Source organism: Myripristis murdjan, chromosome 24, assembly GCF_902150065.1.
Source record: "Myripristis murdjan chromosome 24, fMyrMur1.1, whole genome shotgun sequence".
Taxonomy (NCBI): Eukaryota; Metazoa; Chordata; class Actinopteri; order Holocentriformes; family Holocentridae; genus Myripristis; species Myripristis murdjan.
The window spans coordinates 23,280,807-23,304,756 of record NC_044003.1 but is presented as its reverse complement, the minus strand read 5'-3'; the positions used below and the strand labels follow the sequence as shown (position 1 = coordinate 23,304,756).

Below are 23,950 nucleotides of genomic sequence, written 5' to 3'. Positions count from 1 at the left end.
CATGTTTTGATTAGTCCAGGCAGCGTTCTTATTGACATGCATTCACATAAAGACATGCATACTTATCCTGTTGAAGCTAAAGCTAGCCTGATTGGTGGACAGGCCCTAGGTGAGAGCAAGAGGGGCTCCTCAAAGGGCTTGGCAGCGTTCACACTATAACACTAGACATGAATTCAATAAATGAAAGTGATACCTACCCACCTAACACCCCGGGGCAGACAAGAAGAAACTATGAATAACCCTAAATAGCATCTGTTCAGGATTTTTTAATGAGAAGAAGAAATAATCTCAACAGTGCTGACTATGTCAAGATTCTAATTTAAAAAAAAAAAATGCTCTAATCATTTAGCCAGATTATATATTTAGTGGCATTGTCTCTGCAGTAGCAAATTGATATGATAGCACAAATTTTATTTTAGACCCATAGCCTGGTATCACACAACGCTCTGAGTGAGTCATTATTCTCCTAGAGAGAACTGGAAAGTTGATCTCTCTTCTTATTCAATCTGTGTGGCAAAATAAATGTGTAGTTTATGCATTATTCATGCGTCCAACTGATCTAAGTTTCATGGAAGATTTACTAATATGCAAATGATATCGCCCGTCTCTCTAAACACATTATTTAACCTTTAAGTTTGATGTTGTATGTCTGAAGAAACCATTATCTGAAAAATATTGATAAATGTATAAGTACTTGCCTAAGACATCTTCCAGGCCATTTCACAACACATTTGTTCATATCTGGCTTGATAAATGAGACCCATTAACTGCTGATCCTTTATTTTGTAGCTAACCACCAGATTTGGCAGGTATGGCGACGTTGTGCAACACAGCTGGTTGAATTGCTGTCCAGCAGGGGCCGGCCAAATTCTAAAGATAGTGGAGGCTCTAACAGGGCGCCAGCTAGTCCACAGCAGGACTAAACCCTGGCTAGTGAAGATAAGGGAATAAGGGAAATGTTCCTCAAACCTCCTGTGCCTCTGCACATGGATGAAGAATTGCATGCTGTATGGGTTTGAGGTGCAGTTGTTATGTGCAGAGTTTTTAATGTGCAGAGTTAATCGCATTCTGAAGTCATTAGTCAGTGTATATGAATGGCTGCCTTGTTTGATATGCAGATGGCTGGTGGGGATTGTATCTGAGGAGCAGCAGCCAGAGTTGATTTGCTGCGCTCACAGAGTGATGGACAACGCTGATGCGGAGGCTGTTTACACTGCAGTTCATGTTGCGTGTGTATATATTTATGTGCATGTTATATATTTGTGTATATATGGCTGTATGTTTGAGTGGTTTTTCCTTAGGTGTGTGTACATTTGCATCTACGTACTTTTGATTACGTGCGTGCATTCGTCCATATGTCTGTGTGGGTGTGGGTGTCAGCGCTGACTGAGTCAAGGCCTCTCACCTTCCTGCTCTGGCTTTCAGCACCCTGACTCCTAATTTGCAGTCCTTCCTGCCTCCCTGTCTCTCCATCTATCCATCAATCTTACTGAGGGTTTCACGCTCCTAACCGTGAAATTCACCCACATTCACAATTATGTCTTCAATCAGAGCCATCTGAAAGCGCTAGGATGCAGCCATTCTCTGGGCACACCAGGAGGCCCAAATCAACACTCAGAGGACTGGAAAGGCTTTTTCAGTCTCCCCTCTCAACATTAATGACTGACAGATTTTAGGGATGGGAGCGATAGAGTTTGGGAGGCTTTTCACTTGCAATCAGGTACCCTGGGCCTGCACTCTCCTCAGCATGTTGATCCTTTGGCAAACCAATATGATTGCAAATATTGAATAATTCATGGCTGTCTAATGATGTGTCAATCACAGATGGTTTTGTTTTATTTATTACGCACTATGCACAGGTTTGTGCGTCTGCCAAGCTCTATTGCAAGTTAATATTGCATGAAGATTGTTAGCAGCGTGACACTGAGTGTAGCAGATACCTTCTCTCATCAAGGATGTTTTGCTGTTTGGCTAACAAGTCTGGAAGAGAGGGGAGTAATGTGCAAAGATTATGTGCCTTCATTTATGACCTTTTGAAATTAAAAGTTGTCCAAATGACTTTCCAAAATGCAGATCTTAAATATGCATTATCATGTGCATTATTTATTTAGACCTTATTTTACCTAGGAAAGCCCCCTTTGAGATTCAGATTCCCGTTTCCAAGGAAGGGCTGGCCAAGATGGCTCAAAGCTGCTGGAGGCAAATGTTGGTGAATGGGAGCAATTTCAGTGGAAGATAGAGCGGCGATAACTCTCTTCCTGCTGAACTTCGGCTCCTGCCTCCACGACCCTCCCACCCACACGCAGGCACATGCCTGGGGCGTACATGCTCACAACCACGACAAAGACGCATGCAAGCTGATTGATATTCTGAAATACTGAAAAATAACGTTGGTGGTTTTACCTGTCCAGCAGAAATGAGCTAATCAAGTCCCGCAGCTTGCCATCATCAAAACACACCTCCAGTATTTATATGAGTTTTATCCCTCCCCTGATCTAATTTCTTCTGTTCCCCCCCTCACTTTGGTACCTTTTCAATTTGCCTGTTTAAATGTATAAGCTGTCAGTGAAGGAACAGGAAATTTCACACTGTCTGATGGCCTTTTTCTCACCGTCTCAACGCCTCAGCTAGGTTGCTTAAGATTGCACACAGCGGAGGTCGGCCGCCCTGCGATGCACAAAGGTGAACATGTGACGTGATTGACATTGAGGTATAGACGCCCCCTAGCCATGATTGATTGTTTGACTCAGGACAAATGGATTTTTTTTTGTGAATCAGAACACAGCCTCAGGAGCAGCGAGACAGACCTGATTTTTTTTTTTTTTTTTTTTTTTCACAGTACATTTACTTCATGAATACTTGTTAGAATATAATGGGAATTTCACCACATATGATTGAATTGTATTGCAAGAAAGAAAGTTGCCTACAGCGGCTTTAAGAAGAGGGCAATAAAAAAAAAAAAAAATCACTGAAGGTTCTCAGTCATCCAGGTCATGGTATATGCAGTAGTATTGAAGGAGTCTTGAGGAAGCTGGCCAGTGAAGCATTTTCAAGATTACGCAGAAGGTCCAGTTGCCCTTGACTTACTAGATTAATCTTGCACAGCCAACTGACATCATGATTGAGATTATCAGCTTCCTTGGAGAAACTATGGGCATGGTTTTGGTGATGATGGATTTTTTTTTTTTTTTTTTTTGGTGACTTTTGTGAACACCTGTTGCTGCTGCCCTCACTTCATATGCTTTGAATCCAACTGTGTCCATACTCTTTTGTGAGATGAAGCAAAATCACAGTACGGCTGTATGAAACTTCCACTAGATAGATCAATAAACATCTAAAAACAATAAAACTCAGTCAATCATGTCATGACCTTCAGGCATGTCCACATTTAGTCAAGACTGCAAAACAAGTGCTCGGGTGCCTTGGGTATTCTTAATCAAACAATTAAATTGATTAAGCTGTATTAGAAATTGGAGCATTATATTATCTTGCGGTTGCTTCCACGTTTCTGGAGCAGAAAGCTTCTTCAGTAAATGCAGTACACACTATGGGCTTATTAATTAAATTATTACACATATACTGGTATTTACAGCTCTATGTGAGTGTAATAAAAGTTTGGTCCGTTAACTCCTTCCATATTGCAAAGCCGAGAGCTTGAACATGAAGTCGACGCAGATCAGAAAACAAGCTGATTTTGTTTTCGAGTGGCGAGACAAAGTTAAAAAAAAAAACGGACGTATAACAACACATCTTTGTATTTGCAGTGTGTGGTTTGTCGGTCTAACAAAGAAGTTAAATATGATTCCAGCAGTCCTCAAATGGTCTTATGCATCAGAATGAACCAGTGATATTGCCCGCAGGAAGCCTAGTTCTCTCATACAGTGTGCAGTGATGCGTAGGAAGCCCGTTATAAACCTTGGTGCTACATGATGTCCAACACATTTAGACAAGAACTACTGTACGTGCATACACATATAAATCATGTCGCTATGACTGACACAAGACAAATGTACGTTACTCTTAAAGAAAACCAAGATTTAAAGTTTAAATTTATTTACAAGCTGCCCCATGTGGCTTGACAAGGTGTGTGAACATCAAAGTAGGTGCAGATTTTAACATCCTCTAAGATTATTTTTTGGAGTTACAGTGTAATAAGCATAGCCGCAGACTTTTGAGCGCCAGTTTGAACACTTGGGCCTCCATCAGAGGGAGATTTTTTCAGTCCGCTTGACTAAATCTTTGTTTACTCGCATTTCAAAACATCACGGTCAGCAGCGTCCGAGGCTTGAAATAATCTCAGAACAAATTGGCGCAGTGCTGTTTCTTGCCAGGGGAAAGAGCTGTATCATTTGCAGTCTTTCGCCGTGTAGTGATTGTACTGTGATCTTCTCTAAAATGAGTGGGAAACTTAAACCACTTAAGATACAAACACGGACAAAAATGCTCCCGGTTGTCTCGAGCTCGTCAACATTCTAGGGAGCACGGAAGTTTTGCAAGATTCGCCTGTGATTATTTATGGACTCAGTAGGATCAGTGTTTTATCTAATTGCCCCTTTTAATCTGTAAAAAGAGAGCTGATCATGCATGAGAGGAATTCAAGTAAATTCAACAATTATGACTAATATTTAGCGGTGACTTTCCTATATTTCTGGTAAAGAACATATTTATTGGCTATTTTGGAGAGACTGAATGTAAGACCAGGCTCATGCACATAAATGTAATTGGGAATGCTCTGTTGCTCACGTGTGTCCAGTTATTCACTGGTTTCATCCAGTGACTCAGTTGTTGATAGTGAATATGCACCTCATCATTATCTCTGTGCGCAGTTGTTCAGTCCCTCGTGTTTTCTGTTTGCTTGCATTGATTTAGGATTGTTGATTTTTCCATCTTGGTGAAGGTTGCTGAGTTCCTCTAGAGTGGTCAGCCTTGCTACAGTATTCTCTGACCTGAGTGCTGGCTTTATACAAGTCTAAACACTAAACACAACACTTAGAAATGTTTCCCCCCTCTTCCTCCATCTATTTCTTTTCTCTGTGTCAAAGGTGCACTTTTTTTTTTTCAATAAGTGCTTTTTTATTTTTATTTTATTTTTTGGTTTGTGTTTTTTTTTTTTTTTTTTTTTTTTCAAACCAGCATAATGGGGCATTTAAGAATGTTATTTAGTTTGATGCCAGAGGTGAATCATAATGCGCCGACGACCTTGTAAGAAAGTTTGAATGGCTGTAAGGAAATTCCATCAACTTTCCCAAGAACATACTGAAGATGGTAGTGGCGGTGTCTGTCGTGATGGACACAGATGAAGGCTACCACAGGCTGCCTCTCGAACTGACAAGTTTTGTTGCACTTGTAGCAAAAGAAAAAAAAAAACTATGTTTGGGACACCATGAGTGTTAGAGGCCTCCATTTGGGTGTATTGAGGGGAACAAGCTCCAGCTGCTGCGGCTGTCTTTCTCTCGGCTCCTTGGGCCTGGTTGTGGTGCGGCGGCGCTCATCCTGGCTGCCTGTGTGAGGGCTCTCTGACAGGGATCTGCTCCTTTGTCTGCAGGCCAAAGGAAGCTGTCAAGCGGCCACAATATGGAGCACGCCGCCGGCCCATTCACAGCTACTCAGCTCACACATGCTGTCATTCGCCTCTAGATCCCTGCTCTCTCAATGTAAATGCATTGCACACTTGTGCACGACGCATAGGCCGTAGGAATGTCATGATGCCATAATTTTGGGAGTTGATTCCAATACCAGTGAAATTTCAATACAATGGAAAAAAACATAAATCTGTTTATGGCATACTTCTCTATTTAAAAACTTGTATAAACATGAATAAGTAAACAAACAATGCCTTTTACTGTGTGTGGACTGTCAAATGATTATTTAAAAAAAAAAAAAAAAAACCCTTGATTAATCTCTGGATTTTAATAGTTAACTGGCATTTCTGCATTTTTGATAATGGTTAGCGCACCATATTTTGCAATTCAAGACAGTTTGTAAGTAAAACAGACTTGTAGCAGGTAAGTAACACATTTTTGTATAGATTCCTTAACAAAAAAAAAGTTTCAAATAAGAATAAAACTTAATTCATATCACTGCATAAAAGTGGTGTGAGCTGTTTGTTTCTAAAAACAAGGCTAGATAAACCATACAGCTGTCTGGATGGCAAAACTTGGGTCTCCTTCTGGTTCCCAGGACCAGACTTTTGATGGACTTTTTCAACTTGAACTGTAGTAACTCCGCTTTTAATTTGTTTTTGTTTTTTTGGCTTAGCTTTCAATATTTCTTTGATTAGAAAATCACTAGCCTACCAAGAAATAAACAACAATAGCTCTAGGTAATATGGTGTCAATAAATATTACTGCAGAATAAGCTATACATTCTGCAAATTACCTGAATACATTGCCACATGTCCATGCATACAAGCAAATGCCCACCAAATGATAAATTAGATGAATTTAAAACTCACCTCTTGGTGTTCAGAGTTACATTACCAATGACAGTTCAAGGGCTCTCACAGCAGGACAGGACCTTTAGAACATTTTTGTTTTTACGTTGGTATGTTTGTACTTGTAGTTATCAACCGAGTTGTCTGGGAGTCTTCAGAAGTTTAAAAAAAAAAAAAAAAAAAAAAAATCATACAGCATCACATTGCTGTGATCTGAATTAGTCACAGTCTGAAAGGTAGCTACACTGCTCACAGTGCTGCAGAAATTACTGGTGCTTGGTTTGCCAGCTGCTGCTGTGTGTTAACACTGACAGCCCTAATTAAAAAAGGTAAGCTGCAACAGAATAAGAAGACTCAGTTTCAAGTGCAACACTGGCCTGGCGCCTTCAGGTAGAAAACAAAGCAGCCCCAAAAAAACCTAATTTCAGATTAGTGGGACTGTGTGAAGTATCAAATACAGTGGTGCAACAAAAAACGACAAATACAATGGTATGATTATGTACTCCCATTTTCATTTACAGCTCTGGAAGCATGCCCACAGCTTTAAATGTTTAGAGTATTTAAACATATAGGGGAAGGCTCCATTAGAATAAAACCACTGAATTACACAGCGACAAGTTGAGCTGATGACTCTGAAACTGAAAAACAAATATTAGTGAGCAGAATTTTCAAAATGTCGGTATTGACCTGGCACCTAAGTATTGATTCTTGTGGCACACATCACTAATAGGCACTCACACACACATACGTGCACAGTCACACACACGACTGCGCGACATGCACTGCAGTTTCAGCGTAGTTACACACACACACACCGAGTTTCACATGCACAACACAACGTCAGCACTTAATGATGGAGCTGCTTGTTTCAGCTCCCTGCCCAACAGCACTCTCTCTCGGAGACAGTGTGAAAATAATCAGCAGGTTGATGATGCTAATAACAATGGAGTGGTCTGCTGCCCCTGCATCCCCAGGTGTTCGGGACCCTGCAGCAAAAGTGGGAGCGGAGAGGGGAGAAGAGGGAGGCACAGACTCTAAGAGGGTGGGAGTTTGGAGAGCTGAGAGGGAGGGGAGGCGATGAGAGGGGTGTGTAGCTGCAGCGGCCCCCCTCCCACCCACCAGTGGGCCTCTGGGCCCCGCACAATCAGTCACACTGGAACCAATGGCCTCATCTGAAGACGCCTCACTCTTCTCTCGCAACCCTCCAGCCTCTCCACTGCAATAATGAACTGATGAGCTGAGGAGCTGTTGTGTGCAAGTGTGTGTGTTTTTTTTTTTTCTTTTTTCGGTTGTTGTTTGCGTGTGAGTGTGTGTTTGCATGTGCTAGTGTGTAGATCTATTTCTACATAGTAGGTCAGACTGTGCCTGGGGCTAACTGGGGAGGGAGAGAAGGAGGAAGGGAGGGGAGAGAGGGGGGACAGCCAAGCCCGGTAGCCCCGCAGCATAACATCACGGTCGGGGACAGCGGGCTTCCAGAGCCCCCTGCCGAGGTGGTTCCCTCCTGCTGAGCTAATCCCCTGCTCCCCGGGATTAAGCAACTTCACAACTCCGGCCCCTACTGCGCTGTCAAGACACTGGTTTACCCTCCAACCTCCCTTAGCCATCCCCCCAACCCACTCACACACACACACACACACACCCTCATTACCCTGCACCAGTACCTCTCCCTTCTGAAATGCCAGTGTTGATTTTCAATTTTCATCTTTCTCTCTCTCTCTCTCTTTCTCACTGTGTCTCCTCCATTCTCTTCCTTTAGCCTCTCTGGTCTTTTCAATTGGCCGAGAGTTAGCCTGATGATCAAATCAGCCGTGGCCCAGCTTAAGCCACCCTAACGGTTGAATGTAAAACCCCTCCTCAGCTCCTCTCGTCCACGCTCTTTTCATTTGACTATTGAAAAGCGTCCATCATGTGAGACGCCAGACTGGATTTGATGTGTGCGAGTGTTTGTACACACGCGTGCGAGCCGGCGAGCGCGCATTTTTGTGTTTATGTGTGTTGACAGAAAGAGGCAGAGAAAATTGCTCTGTGCTGTCTAGCAGCTGGTTGTCATCTCCGCTGTGTGTGGACGGATAATCGTTTGCCATGGAGGAGATATCTCTCGATGATTTGGGGCTCCGGGGCTGGGAGAGAGTGGGCCCAAATCAGGCAGATCATCACGTCTTTTCTCATCTTTTCTCTCACCGCGCCCCCTCGTTTCTATCTATCTTCTGCACCCCCCCCCACCACACACACCATCACCCAATTTCCTCTTTTATCCACACTCGCCAGCCTCTCCTGCGCCCCCTCTCCCATCCCGTCCTCTGTCTCTTCACGCTGATGAGGTGGGCAGGGGTTGATGGGTATATTTTGGGCTGGCAAGGCCGGATGATGTCATATCTGTCTGACATGCTTCAGCAAAGACAGCGTCTCCTCTCCATTGTCTCGCAATGGCTCTGAGGTCTCGGCGACATGGAGTGGAGACAGTGCAAAAGAGCGGGAAGGAGTGTGCGTGCATGGATGCGTGTACAGTATCTATGTGCGTGTGTGTGTGCGTGTGTGTGTGTGACAACTGAAGAAACTGAGGCGAACGGCGGCAGGTGTGCCTGAGGAGGGTATTAGGGAGAGGCAGAGAGAGGCTGCAGGTAATGAGTAGTACGAGCTGTATGTGCTTCCGCCTCGTTGATAAACGATGGGCTGGCATTTTGGACAATTTCCAGCCTTTACCAGCAGGCAAGCCATTTTTCTCCCACCTTCTTTCTCCTTTTGTGCTTTTCTCTATCCTCTTTTTCTTTTTCACCCTCCATCTCTCTGTCAGACTCTCTCTCTCTCCCTCTCTCCCTCTCGTTTGTCAGTCAGCCACCCAGTCGATCAGTCAGTCAGATTTGAGGTGGTGTGTTGCAGGCTAATTATCGGTGGCAGGGATGTGACAGATGCCGCCGAGACTGGCGACAGTCTGTCCTCTGGCCCACATAGGAGGAAGCAGCAACTGACCTTTAGAAAGCATAGCTCTGCCCCGCCATCATAATATCCACGCACAGCACCTCCTTGGCACCTAGGGAGGGATCAGCGCCAGAGGTGGGACTTTGTGTTGTTATATATGGGTTTGCTGCACATGTGTGCGCGCCGATGGTGAAGGTGCCCACACCAACACAAGATTAGTGCAGTGGCATTTCTCAGCTTTTCTATGGTTCCTCCCGGTCAGCTGTGCGTGCATGCATGCTTGTGTATAGTGTTAGAGTGTGTGTGTGTTTGTGTTTGCGCATGGGAAATGTACACTGTGCTCACTCACTGTGTGTCCAGGATATCTCTCTGCATCAGTGGCTGTCAGACATATTTTCAAATGATGTTTCTCACAAGTGGAACTGTTTTTTTTTTATGGAGCTGAGGTGCAGGCTGCTTGATGAAAATTTACTCCATTTTTTTTGTTCTAAATGTAGGATGTAATTTAGCAACACAAGTTGACTAACTGCAAGTGTATAAACTTTGTTTAACCTACACATTTCAGCAGACAGGGGCATGCCAGTGCAGGAAAGCATAAAAGCATGTTATATTATATAGTCCCCAAAGGGCTTGTCAACTGACCAGCAGGTGCAACATATGGAAGAGTTACAGTTCAGTGGCAAAGCTGTAGATACAGTTATAGAGAGGACGCAAATGCAAAAGTGAAAAAAAAAATTTAATACAGTTGTCCCTCGCTATAATGCGGTTCACCTTTCGCGGCCTCGCAGTTTCGCGGATTTTTTTTTAGTGCAATTTTGCACGTTTTTTTTTTTTTTACAGCGCATTGTGTTCTGCGTCCTGATTGGCTAAGGGACTGTAGACCATTGTCAATCAATCTCCTCCGTGCCGTGTCTCCTGTACAGTACAGAGTGCGTTCATTCTATAATACTGGACTTGTTTTTCTACGAAGGTTTGAACTTGGAGAGTGTTTAAACAAGAGAGAAAAGTGAGAAAATGTGAATGCCTGTCTGAGAAAAGTGTATAAAGTGTGTAGTGAGGGGTTTTACAGCCTTAAAACATCTATAAAAATTGTAAAAAATAAAGCTGACTACTTTGCGGATTTCGCCTATTGCGGGTTATTCTTAGAACGTAACTCCCGCTATAAACAAGGGACCACTGTATTACAAAATACTTTAAAACATGAAAATGAATGAAAAGAAAAAAAGAAAAAAGAAAAAGAAAAGAAAAAAATAAATAAAGAAGAAAATAAAAAATAAAAATTAATGTCACAAACTTTTTTATGTAGCAAAAAAAAAAAAAAAAAAACTCTAGACAGGGTAATAAAGCCTACTAAAAAATCCTGACAAATTGTGCAGAAAAAAAAGTCGTCTCTTGTCTCACAGAGACAGGTAAAGGCAAAATATTAACATGAGACTGCCTGCACCCTCCTGTAGAAGATCACTACTACTTTGCTGTCAAACCTCAAGATTTTGGCAGTCACCCATTTCCCCACAACAATTTGAATGTTCATTATTATCTTTACATGTCCCCATCCCACCCCGTCCCTCTCACACACACCCCCCCCCCTCCGCCCCACTGGCCTACATGGCTGCTGCTGCTGCAGAGGTTTATGTTAGTAATGAAGTGGGGTCCCAGTCTTCCATCTCCCATCTAGTTTTGAAGAGCGTGGAGCAGTAATTGGTGTGCGACCTACACCACCGGCAGCACTCATGTCCCCTGTCCTACGTGACATTCCTATCCAATTAAATCTGTGCACACACACACACACACACACACACACACACACACATACAGAGAGGGAAGTCGCTTAAACCACACTCACCGTTTTCATCTCACTCTCACTTCTAATCCTGACAGCCTTTCAAGGTGCCTTTTGCTTATTATAGAGTGTTTATACGTATATATAATTGTCTGTATCATATATTTATATCACTACATACACTGCTGATATACTCTCACACACACACACACACACACACACACCTCCATGAGGACGCAGAGCGCTGCTGTAAATGAGTTTATTCACAGGGATTATGGGGTAAATCTGTGTGGGCTGCTGGATGGATGGCTCTCTGTCTCACGAGGATTAGCTGAAGGTGACACTAAGGTGAGAGGTCTGAGTTGGTAGGTGCAACAATAGTGCCTGAGTGTGTGTGGGGCGTGCATGTGTGTATACATGTGTCTTATTAGTCTGAAATGTGCTATAATCCATCAGAGTTAATGAGTTGTGTGTGTTCAGCTATGGTGACCACAGCTGTGTGTGTGTGTGTGTGTGTGTTGGCTGACCTTGACTTCATCCTGCCAGACGAGCACACTTTGAGGCCGTCCATACGGAGAGCAAGAGTCCGTCAGATCCCCAGATGTCATCATACACAATCTGTCAAAATGTGTGTGCCACGAGCAAATAACTAGCAAAATGCCCGTGCCCTTGTACCTGAGAGTGAGACCGAGCGGGGAGCGCTCGCGCGATCAAGTGTGTCAAGGGTTAAATGGCAGCTGATGGCATCCAGAGACCAGAGATGATGTTTTTTTTTTTTTTTTTTTTTTGCTTTAATGTTGTGGCTGCTCCTGTTTGCTTTTTCATGTGATGGAGCCTCTCTGCGTCCCACTCTCTCGAAGTGAAAACACTGTCAGAGGGAGGGCTGCCCACTCGCATTTGAAGGGTAAAAGAGGCAGAAGCTAACAGGACTGCAGGAAAGCAGAGCGGGCGCACGAGGCGGCTCTTCCTGGTTAAATCAACTGAATAAATGACATCAGTGTCATGTGTTAAATTGAGTGGGAACTGCTGCTATATCCTCCTTAAGCCGCTTCCCTCTCTCCCCTCTCTCCCCCAGCCCCCCCAAGTTCTCCTGATGAAGCCATAAGCAGAATGATGCGCTCATTCACGTCTCGTAATGATGCCAATCCCTTGAACTACAAGGCTGGGCTCAGCTGTACGCTCGCAGCAGACGCTGATGTGCCGATTAGCCGTCCCGGAGTGAGAGAATAATGTACGGTGCAGCGAAGAGCCGTCGCATGTCGGGATGCATACGCGGGCTACGTTAAGCGCATATACAGACCCACGAGGGATGAGCTGAAATTAGTCACCACGAAGCTCGCGCCGCTCCGAGAAAGAAAATCTGTAGGCAACATATTGTCCGTAGGATGTGTTTCTCTCCGATGCTTTGTCTGTTTGTTTATGTAAATCTCTATTGTTTGTGGAACGGAGAGAACAGGAAAATGTGTGTTTATGTATGTGAGATGTCCTGTGAGTGCCTCAAAAACCATTTTATGGCGCTGAGGTTTGTGGTTCGGTTCAGGGTTAAGTGAAAGCAAATAGTGCTCGGCGTTGAAGGAACATGCCACATTTTTCGTGGGGCTGGCCGACTTATTCATTAAGTGCTCAAAACACAGGCGCCACCATTCACTCACTCAGGTGCTTGGTGTTAACATTTTAAAGGATAATTCTAGTGTTTTTTCAATTCCGCCTCATTCTTCCACCGTTTGGAGGACAAAAAAAGTTTTGAGATTTGGTCATTACGGAGCAAGAACGCTTCACTGCAAAGCAATCACAAGGGACAATTGCGCCTGTCAAATGACGTCCATTAAAAGTGCTTGTTTTTGTCACTGACAGACTGAGTTTGTTATTATAAGTGTCTGACAACAATATGGAAAGAAATCCCCACAGAGCTAGACATTTTTTCTTTACGTCTAAGAACATTTCCTCCATTCCAGCAGCATGTCTCTCCGCTCTTGGAACAGCATTTTTTCTTTAGGTGAAAGTGCTATAGTGTTGGATTTCTCCTCTCGTCGGCTGGCAGCTGTAATCCTGGTCAAAGTGGTTAAGACCTGATAGTCTGCAAGGCGCAAGCTCAGTGTGTCTCTATCCAGTAAAAGTCTATGAATGCTGCGCGAAGTGCGGTGCATCATTTTGTTGCCATAATTCCGGATGTGCAGCAGCAGGAACCATAGTTGTTTTTGCATGTCAGTGGCAAAAACAAGTCCCTGTAATGGACATAATTAAACGTGGGTGAATTCCCTGTAAATTAAGTTCCCTGATTACATTGCAGCCCATTTTGCGGCTGCTGGCTCAAGCATTCTTCCTCATTAGTGGACTGATTCCAAAACAATTTGTCCTTATCAGTCACTTGGACCCCAAAAGGTGAAAAAAAAAATGGGGCCCTATTTGAAAAATACCAAAACTGTCTTTTAACATATCTTATGCTGAGTGAAAGTAAGTTGCTTTATCCCAAATTTTATTACACATCTATTTTTAATGTTTGGTATTTGCACCTGTAGATTTTTAAAAAGGTTCATATCGGGAACTGCTTCAGATTATCATCCACATACACAAGTGCTGCAGTGTGTTTGTTTAGATATCCACGTTCTCCCCTCATTTATCCATTTGATGAATAACTGTTGTTGGCGGAGGATCTTTGATAGAACATCCTTTTCGAAATAACAAGTATGTGCCGGTGGGTGGGCGTATTGTATGAGAGCAGGTCTCCAAGGACGAGCTTGTGTGCCTTCATGCTATCTCGCGCGGCGTGTACAGCACACATCATGCAGTGGCCAAGGCAGCACTTTTACAGAAGGACATAATGTGTCTTAGCAACTGTGCCGCGGTAAAGGTGTGGTGTGATGAGCGTGGCTTCGAGCAACAGCCCTCTCCGGAAAACACTTCAACCCCGTTAAGGTGGCTGCAGTTACTCGGCACGACATTTTTTTCCAGCTATCAGTGGTAAACGTCAGGTTTCGGTGTCCGTCCGTCAAAACAAGAACAAGGGCTTCTTTCAACAGCTGCCATTTTGCACCAGTGCTCAGAGGCAAAGATAGAGTTTTTTTTTTTTTTTTTTTTTTTTTCCTCCACTGACAGCAGCCTCAATATGCCAGAATGCACTCCAGCCATGGGACGTGTTGTGCTGAGTAAGAAGTGTGGCCACAATCACAGAAACCCCTCAGTGGTCACAAACTGGACAAAATCAAATGTCACAATATCTTTAACTGAATACCGTGATATCAATATCATGTCATTCTTGTAGGGATACAAATACAAATGCAAATCTTTATTGGAAGTTTGCTTTTGGCTTCACAAATTAAAAGACACAGAAGGACACAGGAAGACGTAAACGGCATACAACCCCAGTGCATTCCTCCTTAATGTGATGAAAATGGTAACAAACAACAAGCAATACTTAAAAAAAAAAAAGTACTTGGCGCATTTATAAAATATTCACACATGAGATTTTTGTCACACAGATCAGTAGGAATTTGGATATGATGATCAAGCAGGTGGAGGTGAGTAATAGAGCATAAACAGTCTAATAAGTTTGGGGGGGAAAATGCATCGTTTTATTGTAATGCAGCCGTTAAATCTTGGAAAGTAGAAAACGAATGCCATCTCACACTGGTAAGATATCCAGACGATATCCACTCTTGTACCACGATAATGACATTTTCTCAATATTGTGTTCAGCCCCGGTAGGAAGGCAGCAGGCGAGGCATGCCGGAGGTAAAGTGTGTGCACCAAAAAGTCGGAGCTCTCTCGCAAAATAACTCCCAGAATCCGTCTAGAACATCACAGATTGATGATAACTAACGGTGTCGCATCATACATACAAAAGTGGATTCTTCTTTTAAGAAACCACAAAGTTTCTCAAGTAAAGAAGCAGAATGTGTGGGAGGTGAAGTGAAAGTGTTGAAACAGCCACATTCCAGCACTGAAATTAGATTTTGTGTGTGTGTGTGTGTGTGTGTGTGTGTGTGTGTGTGTGTGTACAGGGTAATGTAGCTGACTGTGTGAAAGTCTGCGAGAGAGTGATGGTGGTGATTTTGAGACGTGTGTGTGTGTGTGTGTGTGTGTGTGTGTGTGTGTCGAAGACAGCAGGGTGATAGTAGAGGTGTGGGCACAGGGCTCAAAGTAGCTGTGATGTGCTCCGACACGCAGATGGCAGCTGACACAACACAGACACACTCTCACTCTCTCCTCTCGCCCTCTCAGAAAAGGAGCTCTCTCTCTCTCTCTCTCTCTTCTTGTCCTCCTCACTTTCCTCTTCCCCCCTTTTGACTTCCTCTTTCCTTTCCTTCCCTTTCCTTTCCTCCTCCTACCTCCCGTCCTTTCCTGTTTTCCATTGGCCCTCGTCGCCTGATTCTTTCTGTCTTCCCCATCTTCCTCCATGTGCTCTGTCATTCACATGCAGAGTGACCACATGGTGACCTTGACCAAATGAATAAAGCAGTTTTGACCGGGGGATCAGATATGAGAGGCAAGCCATCTGCGAGGAGGCAGGAAGCCACAGTTGAATGATTTTGCATGGAAACCCTCTGTCGCTATCTGCACACTGCAAAAAAAAAAAAAAAAATGTTTTAAAAAAATTTGGGGTTTAAAACCTTTTGTGTTTTTTTTTTTTTTTTTTAAACAAATGAAAACCTATCTGCCAGTGGGAGATAATCCCATTTGTCTCCACTGCTAATCAACTTCATTCCAGAATTTTCTTGCATCAGTTGTCATTTTCTCGACACCAGTGGGCTGATCTGCCTTATTCTGCCTTATTTCAACATATTTATACGTGGTCCCAGACAAAGCCCTGAAACAAGTGAAACTGCGCTGGAAACAAGTGGGATTATCTCATCCCACTGGCACATTTTTTTTTCACTTAATAGAAGACTAAATGAGTCATTAAGGGGGGATTTTAATTTTTAATTTTTTTTTTTTTTTTTTTTTTTTGCAGTTCAGTCATTTTTGTCATGATGGCTTGTTGTTTAAAAGCTGAAATCAGCTGACCCCACAATGCATTTGTATTACACGTGTATGTGTGCTTTCCTTTTCATTCGCCGTCACTGTAGTGCTCCAAAAATGACGGCCACATTAAATGGATTTTGAGATAAGTGAGAAGACCAAGGATGCACTGGGTTGTGTGTCCTCCAAATTCTGCTAAAAGAAGCAGCGTGTCTGGAGAACGCTCTTGCCATGTTCACTTAAGGAAGATTCACCTCCCTACAACAAGAAAGTGAAGCAAGCTAATGGCACCATCGTTCAAGTCTGTATCAAAAGTAACACTGTTGAGTGATTAAATGCGTGCTCGGTTTTACGAGAGGGAGAGTTGGTTTGTGGTGTAAGTAATGCCTGTGTAGCATTAAACGCGGATTGATTCTGTTTAACGTTTGCCATTTTTCAAGTTATTTGCGGCCTAGTCAGATACGTTGGAGCTTTCAGAAAAATACAAGCTTCCTATTTCTAGTCAGGATGCCAGTTGGATGCTGAATGGAGGATGGTACGAATGATAAATATCATATCATATGAACGTGGCATTTGCATCGGGACAGCCTTGTCAAGCAGCTATGACGTATGGGGTCGTGAAATGCGACCCTTGAGGGAGGCGACCCATGAACTGGGACACGGCTAATAGCAGAGCACGGAGCGGCTCTCCAATCATGGCACACGTCTGTTTTAAAATCTTACATAGTCATACACATTTAATTTAAAAATGGAATTAATTTCAGTCTGCAATCAATAACAGAAATAATTAGATCATGCGTATAAATAAATTATATACACACATACATATTTAGACACATCAACCACAACACATCTATATCTATCTATCTATATATATATATCTAGATATATCTATATATCTATCTATCTATCTATCTATCTATATGTATATAGATAGATAGATAAATAGATAGATAGATAGATAGATAGATAGATATCTATATATATATGTATGTATATATGTGTGTGTGTGTGTGTGTGTGTGTATATGTGTGTGTGTGTGTATGTATGTATGTGTGTGCATGTACATATATATATGTGTGTATATGTATATATGTGTATATATGTGTGTGTGTGTGTGTGTGTGTATATATATATGTATATATGTGTGTGTGTGTGTGTGTGTGTGTGTGTATATGTATATATATTTTTTATATATGAAGATTTTATATATATATATATATATATATATTTTTTTTTTTTTTTTTTTTTTTTTTTTTTTTTTGCTCTATACATAATTTGAACCATTTTAAACTCAACCAAAATCTTTCAATTTTAGAGGCTTTATTGTTGGTTCTGTATGAGTAGGTTTGTTTACAGTTGTTACGGCTCTCTTTTGAAGTGTGAAGATTGGATTAGAATGTGTTTTATATGTATTTCCCCACACTTCCACACAGCAAACATTGATATCATAAACAATATATTGATTTAAAAAAAAAAAATCATTATGGATTTCAGCTTTAACAGCAAGCCATAAGAAATGCAAGAAATCCCAGCCGTATTTAATTTAGAATGAAGGTTCAGCAGTTAATTTCAAAATTGCTTGCATCTAAGCGTGAGCAAGTTTTCTCTTTTCTCAGCAGGTTTATAGAAACTAATACTGCCCTGTTGAGAGGACTCGCTCACCAAGACATTTCCTTTTTGGAGGCCAAGTATTAGGCGCGGTGCAAATCAGGCACTTTATCGCCAGAATGACATGTTTACTGAGCACCTCCCCTTTCTGCTGCTAATGAGCGTTCCTTGCAAACACGAAAAAATGTTAATGTAAGCAAATGTTTGCGTATTTCTGTGAGTAAACGGCTTTGAATGCACTCTAAGTCTGTAGCCGCGTCTTCGTCTGGCCAAATCACAGCCTCTCAGGTCATTAGTCCTGACAGTGAAACAGGGGGCGAGAGTGATTGATTCAGCAAGTCTCTCTCTCTCTCCCTCTTTATCTATTTATCTATTTCTCTCTCTCTCTCTTCATTGTCTAATGTGGTAACTATGGGAACAACTTACTTTTTCTTTTACCTCTCTCTGCCTCTGCCTCCCAAAGATGTTAGTGTGTCCATACAATCATCTCTCTCTTCCTCTCCCTCTCTTTCTCACACACACACACACACACACATACGCACACACACTTGCCCTCTACCTCGTACCCACATGAGTTAACACTAAATCTAGCAATCCATGCTATAAAAAAAGAGAAGAAAAAACATGTATCTGCAGGTGTGTGTGGGTAGGAGCGAGAGAGAGGCTGTGTGTGTGTGTGAGAAAGAGACTGTGAAAAAGAGATAGTGTTTATGTGAGTTAGATAGCTCGGATGTTTGAGGGATTAATGTGAATTTGTAACTCAAGGGCATGAATTCCTGCTCGATAGAATCTAGAGCATCAGCTCTTCTCTGCAGGCAATAAATGCATCGTTTTTTTTTTTTTGTTTTTTTTTTCTTCAGACTAACATCCAATGTATTCAGTTGTGCTCACCCAGTTTTTAAAGGTTAGAAGGCTGTTTTGTTGGGTAGACAATTTTAATACGCCTGAGTGGCTTGAGAGGCCTGGCTACCAAAACACTGTATGAATTAAAAAAAAAAAAAAAAAATCTCTTTAAAAAAAATAGCAACAGCGTTTTTTTTTAGTGTGTCTTACAGTGTCCTCCCGCTCTGAATGTGCTGCTCATCATCTTTCTCTCCTAGCTGTTTGAATCTGAAGGCTTTTAATAGTCGGTATGAGGTGCGGCTATTGTTGGTCAGCATTGGCGTGCCATTCCGCTGCGGTTGTGAGTGCGGCGTGATGCACTCCTCTGGCTCGTAATGGGTCCTTTTTTGTCAGCGCCGAGGTGTATAGAGCGAGAGTGGTTTTGTCATCCGAGCAAGGCATTTTCTCCTCCCGCTCTCCATCTTCCTCCCTCCCTCCGCTCACTTCCTGCTCTCCCTCCTCGCGCTCGCCGCACGCTGTAGTTTGTATCTCATGGGAAATGGATGCGTGTCAGATTCTCAGAGACTGGCAGCTCATCTATTACAGTTTATCACATGCACGTGTGTGTGTGTATATGTGTGTTGGAGAGAGGGAGAGAGAGAGAGAGAGAAGGCCAGAGCAAGAGAGAATGGCTGGGTTCATCATCCACTCTCTTCCTGCAGGTAACCATATCAGTGCATCGGCTCGGATGCCATGGGCTGCTTCTGCATGATTAGATTGCATCATTTGTGTGTATGGGTAAGAGGGAGAGTGGCAGAGACAGTGAGCTAGTGTATGTATCTGGGTCATGCTAGAGAGATGGATGGTCTGTATTGACCCTAGATGCTTATCCAGTTCCTGCGTCTTCAGTGTGAAGAAGCGGGAACGAGTAAGTAACCTCTAAATGAGCTGTGGGGCTCAAGCTGCACCTAAGGCTTTTCTATGGACGCCCTCTTAATTCAACCACACTTTCTAATCATCTCATTCATATAACTATTTATTCAGTTTTTCCTCAGCCTATATTTTTATTTTTATTTTTTTTTACTCCTCCATAAACAGAAAAAAAAAAAAAAATCCAAGATGACACACTCCGAGGGCTTTTTGGCATGCCGTGCCACTGAGAAAATCCCATAGAAAGCTATATAACGCTTGGCAGTTTATTGCATCCATTAATTTTTATGGTCTGTGGCTCACATGTAGGTTTTCTTGTCAACATTACACAGCAAGGGCCTAAGGGGCAATATCAGCTTATGGGTCACATTTCCTCGGCTCTTTGGTGATGTCATCACCAGCTGACAAACGTATCCTTCGCCGAGGATCAGGCTATATCCTGACACCCTCCTGTTTCGAGGGGAAGCGAAAGTGCTGTTGGAGATTGCTGCAGTTAATCTCCCAGGCTTCTATTGCTCTCTCTCTATCTCTCTCTCTCTCTCTCTCTCTCCCCCCGCAGTCTACGCCTGGTATTGAACTGCAATCTGCATCTGGATGTGCTCTCCTCAAAATGAACAATCTGATCACGCCCTTGCATTTACACCTGTTATTTCTACACCATCTTGTTCCCTGCACACTGTCGGCGTCGTGTCCGGGCCTCATTTTTCATGCGCGCTGTGCAGAGCAGGAAAAGTAGGTGGGGATGTGGCAAGCTGGTCCGCTGTCGACAAAAGCAAACATGACAGGCGTGAGTGTACAGCCAGAAGGGGTCATCTTCTCTGCGAGGAGAGCTTTGCTGCGTTTCTTTGGCATTGCAGCCAGCCCCCTCACCCAGTTGTGCTCCGCCATCTGCTTTGATATATCTCCGCATATCTGTTTCTGGATCCGTGGCAGCCGTCCAGTTTCACCTGGGCAGGGCCGTCACTCCGCCGTCGCATCAAACGCAAACCCCTCCGATTCGCAGGTTCGCGTAAGCCGCCGCCGTCGTCGAGAATGTCCCGTTGACAAGTGAGCCGACGTCGCCTTGGAAAATGAAATTCGAGTGGTGGCTTTTAAAACATAAGCTACCCCAGCAGGCGCTGCAATGCCAAAATGAGGAAGGCGAACACAGTGAAGGATGGAGCCAGCTTCCTACAAAATATACCTATCCATCCATCCATCATCCATTTATTTATAATGAGAACAATTTTCTGTTTTTCCATTTTGTTTTTAGGTTCTAATTCTAAATAATCAGAAGATACAAACTGTATTAAAACAACTTTCTTTTCCTTTCTCCCTCTTCTGACCCTGTGTGACAATGGCTGCATAAAGCCTATCTGTGTGTACGTGTATATATAAACATATATATACCTACATGTTTCATTTTTTTTTTTTTTTTTTTGCAGTTGTACCTCTGCAGCCTTATTTCCAAGATGATTTTCCCTGCGTGATGAAACAAGCCCTGTCAGGCGCTACAGCTGATTACATGACTTCACGCGGCGATCAGCCTTTGTGTGTAAACACTTACCAAAAAGCAATCGATGCGGCACAATGCATTTGATGGATAAACTCCTACGGTGTCTTTGTGACGCTGAGAAGGGCCCGCGCGCCTCGCCGTCTGTCTCTTACCAAGGAGAAAAGGGACGGTCTTTGTTTCTGTCCTGCTTCTGCTCCCTCCCTCCTGCTCCTGTCCCCTTGGAGATATAATCAAACCATATGCACCATCACCTAGAATCATTTTAGTGTCAGTCATAATGTCACGGTTCATATAAAATGTTTGACGGTGAATCACACGTGTAATGAATTCAATCGGGTCTGTGACCTCTGAGGCTGGCTGAGACTCCGCGTTTATTCTGACCTCCCTGTGTTCCTCTTTATTCACACTCCGCCGACCGACACGCCGAGTGACTGATAGCTGCGCCTTGTTTATATTAAACAGCGGAAGATTAGAGTAATATGCAGGCTGCTCACATGAAAGGGTAGGGCAAACTAATAGATTCACAAACGATCTCTCCCCCCTCTACGGTTGACATTTACAATGAGGATGCTGCGTTTACATCCAGCGTGGAGTCGTCAGGGTTTTTTTTTTTCCTCTCTCTCTCCCGGCGAGGAATTACTCGGCATCCTCTCTCATTTTGACCAACTGTTTGCACGGGCTCTACCTTGCTGTCTATCCCATAATCGGCGTCACTCAGTCGCGTCTGACCCTCACATTTACACAGCTCCCCCGGTGTGGTCCGAGGGGTAATTACATCTGCCTGGGAACGGGACGAGCCTCGGTCCCTCTATCTCCGCGGGGCTCATTTACCCAACCTGACGCAGCACTGTGCATGTGTGTGTGTGTCCATGTGTGTGTGCGTGCACGCGCCCGAGTCTGTCTGTGTTTAAATAGAGCTAATCGCCTGTCTGAGTGCTTTAAGTCTGCCGTTGGAGGGTGTCTGATAAGTCACTCCTCTCCCTCAGACTTGCAGTTGCTTTAAACCTGTCTCATCAGCAGCCGTGGCTGAGGACAATATCGATCCCCGGAGAGAATATTCCCAAAAGGCTAATGCACCCATCTCCTCTCGTCTTTTATCGGGCAGCCCCTCACAGAGGGAGCTGAATGCTATCAACACTTCCACATTCTGTGTTTTAATTCACATGCCGCAGCAGTGGAGCTCCCCCCCAAGCATCGAGAGTTTGTAGCAAGTTATCCTGTGGGATGGTGGGCGCAGATTTCATTCAAAGTTTTTTTTTTTTTTTTTTTTTTTTTTCACCCCTTTTTTTCCACCAGAACAGATAAAGAAACAGTTTTGATGAAGAAGGCTCGCCCGAGTCTAAATGGATGCGAGTTTTAATCGTGGATCCGGGATCCGTTTGGGGTTCTCTAATGAGGCCTACTCCAGCTGGAAGGCTGTCGGCGAGGCTGCTTTGATCAGTGGCCCATGGACACGGGATTACGCTGCTAGCACACAGCGCTAATGGAGCCACAGGGCAAAAACGCACACTCGCACACACAGTGATGCGCACAAACAGATGAATATTTGTCGCGAATAAGTGGGGGGGGGAAAAAAAGAGACACGCACAGATGCACACACACTCAACCTCATGCTTGACAAATTCACAATACAGAAGGCCACAGACTTGCTCACGTGCGGCCCATTGTGTCAGGCCCTTTCATCTCGCGGCGCGTGTTTGTGCTGGTCTGGGTCGGCTGAATTCAAGGCTTGCCGTTTGCAGTCTCTGCCAAAGAGGCCTCAGTGAGAGAGGTCCAAAGCTCGGAGCTGACACACAGCCCAACTCCAGAGACTAATGGCTTGTAGCTCCCAACATATGTTGCTTTGTGTAATTGCTTTAATTGCTGTCATTGTACGTAATCGTTGGCCTTTTTCATCTTCCCTGGTGGTGTAGGCATTCTCCTAATTATATCTGTCAGCCCTTCAGCCAAAACGAGCGTTGGAAAGTGAATTCATGGCAGTGGGAACTTCACGATTGTGTTTCAACTAAGATTGGTGTATGGAAATGACTGACTGCAGCACTGGCGTATGAAGAATAAGAGGCGGTTATAAGCGGTGTATCCTAAAGTAATTTGGAGTTGCGAAAGACGAAGACGGTGTCCACTATGTTCCCCAGATCCTATAACTTCAGTGTAACTTTTATCAAACTGAAAAGATGTTGCCTCAGTTACTTCAGTTACTCAGTTACTGTCACTGAGGCTCAGCAGTCACTCAGCACCCATTGCTCTGATTGGTTGTAGGTCTATCCGGTTGCGTTCAGAGGCATTTTGGTCTGTGACTGTTTTGATAATGCCCCTTGAAAATAAAAAAAAATGAACTGAGGGACTCCAGACTAATTTGCATTTGTGAATTGGCCTGATGATGCCAGACCACACTACATATGGTTAGATTGAGTTTAATAGTATGCTTCTGGGACATGGCTATAGATACCCCTGGATCTTAACCTGCACCTTATCATGCCGTCCTGTCATTCTTTTCTCATTTTCCTCATTTTTTTCTTTCCAGTAGGTTCAACACTGACCTAACAGTCATCCTTTAAAAGAAACGTAAACCCTGTGAAATCTCCTTACAGATGTCTCATCTCTCCCCGTGTGTCCAGGTACGACACCATCACTAACCAGTGGGAGACGGTATCTCCGCTGCCTAAGCCGGTCCACTCAGCGGCGGCCACAGTATGTGGGGGGAAGGTGTACGTGTTCGGAGGCGTGAACGAGGCCGGACGCTCGGCGGGCGTCCTCCAATCTTACGTACCGCAGAGCAACACCTGGAGCTTCATTGAATCACCCATGATAGGTGAGACATAACTTACACTCTCTATCACAAACACTGACTCACACACACACTCACATATGCGCGTGCACACATGTGAGCACATTGTGTATGGAGGCGAACGCTCCGTCCTCGAGGGAATACAAGGACATGTTGCCACTGAATAGCAATGTCCTTGTATTATCCTAGAAATGTTTGTTTTCTCTGTCAAGC

The 23,950-nt window shown here is 43.6% G+C and overlaps 1 protein-coding gene across 3 annotated transcripts in view; it reads left to right on the top strand.

The window, feature by feature from the left end:
• The window catches only part of klhl29 (kelch like family member 29), a 222,630-nt gene that overhangs the window by 187,070 nt on the left and 11,610 nt on the right, over positions 1-23,950 (top strand). For all 3 annotated transcript variants that reach the window (XM_030047294.1, XM_030047293.1, XM_030047295.1), the window contains one exon: positions 23,568-23,761. In XM_030047294.1, the coding sequence (XP_029903154.1) occupies positions 23,568-23,761 (194 nt within the window). The remainder of the gene's footprint in view (positions 1-23,567; positions 23,762-23,950) is intronic.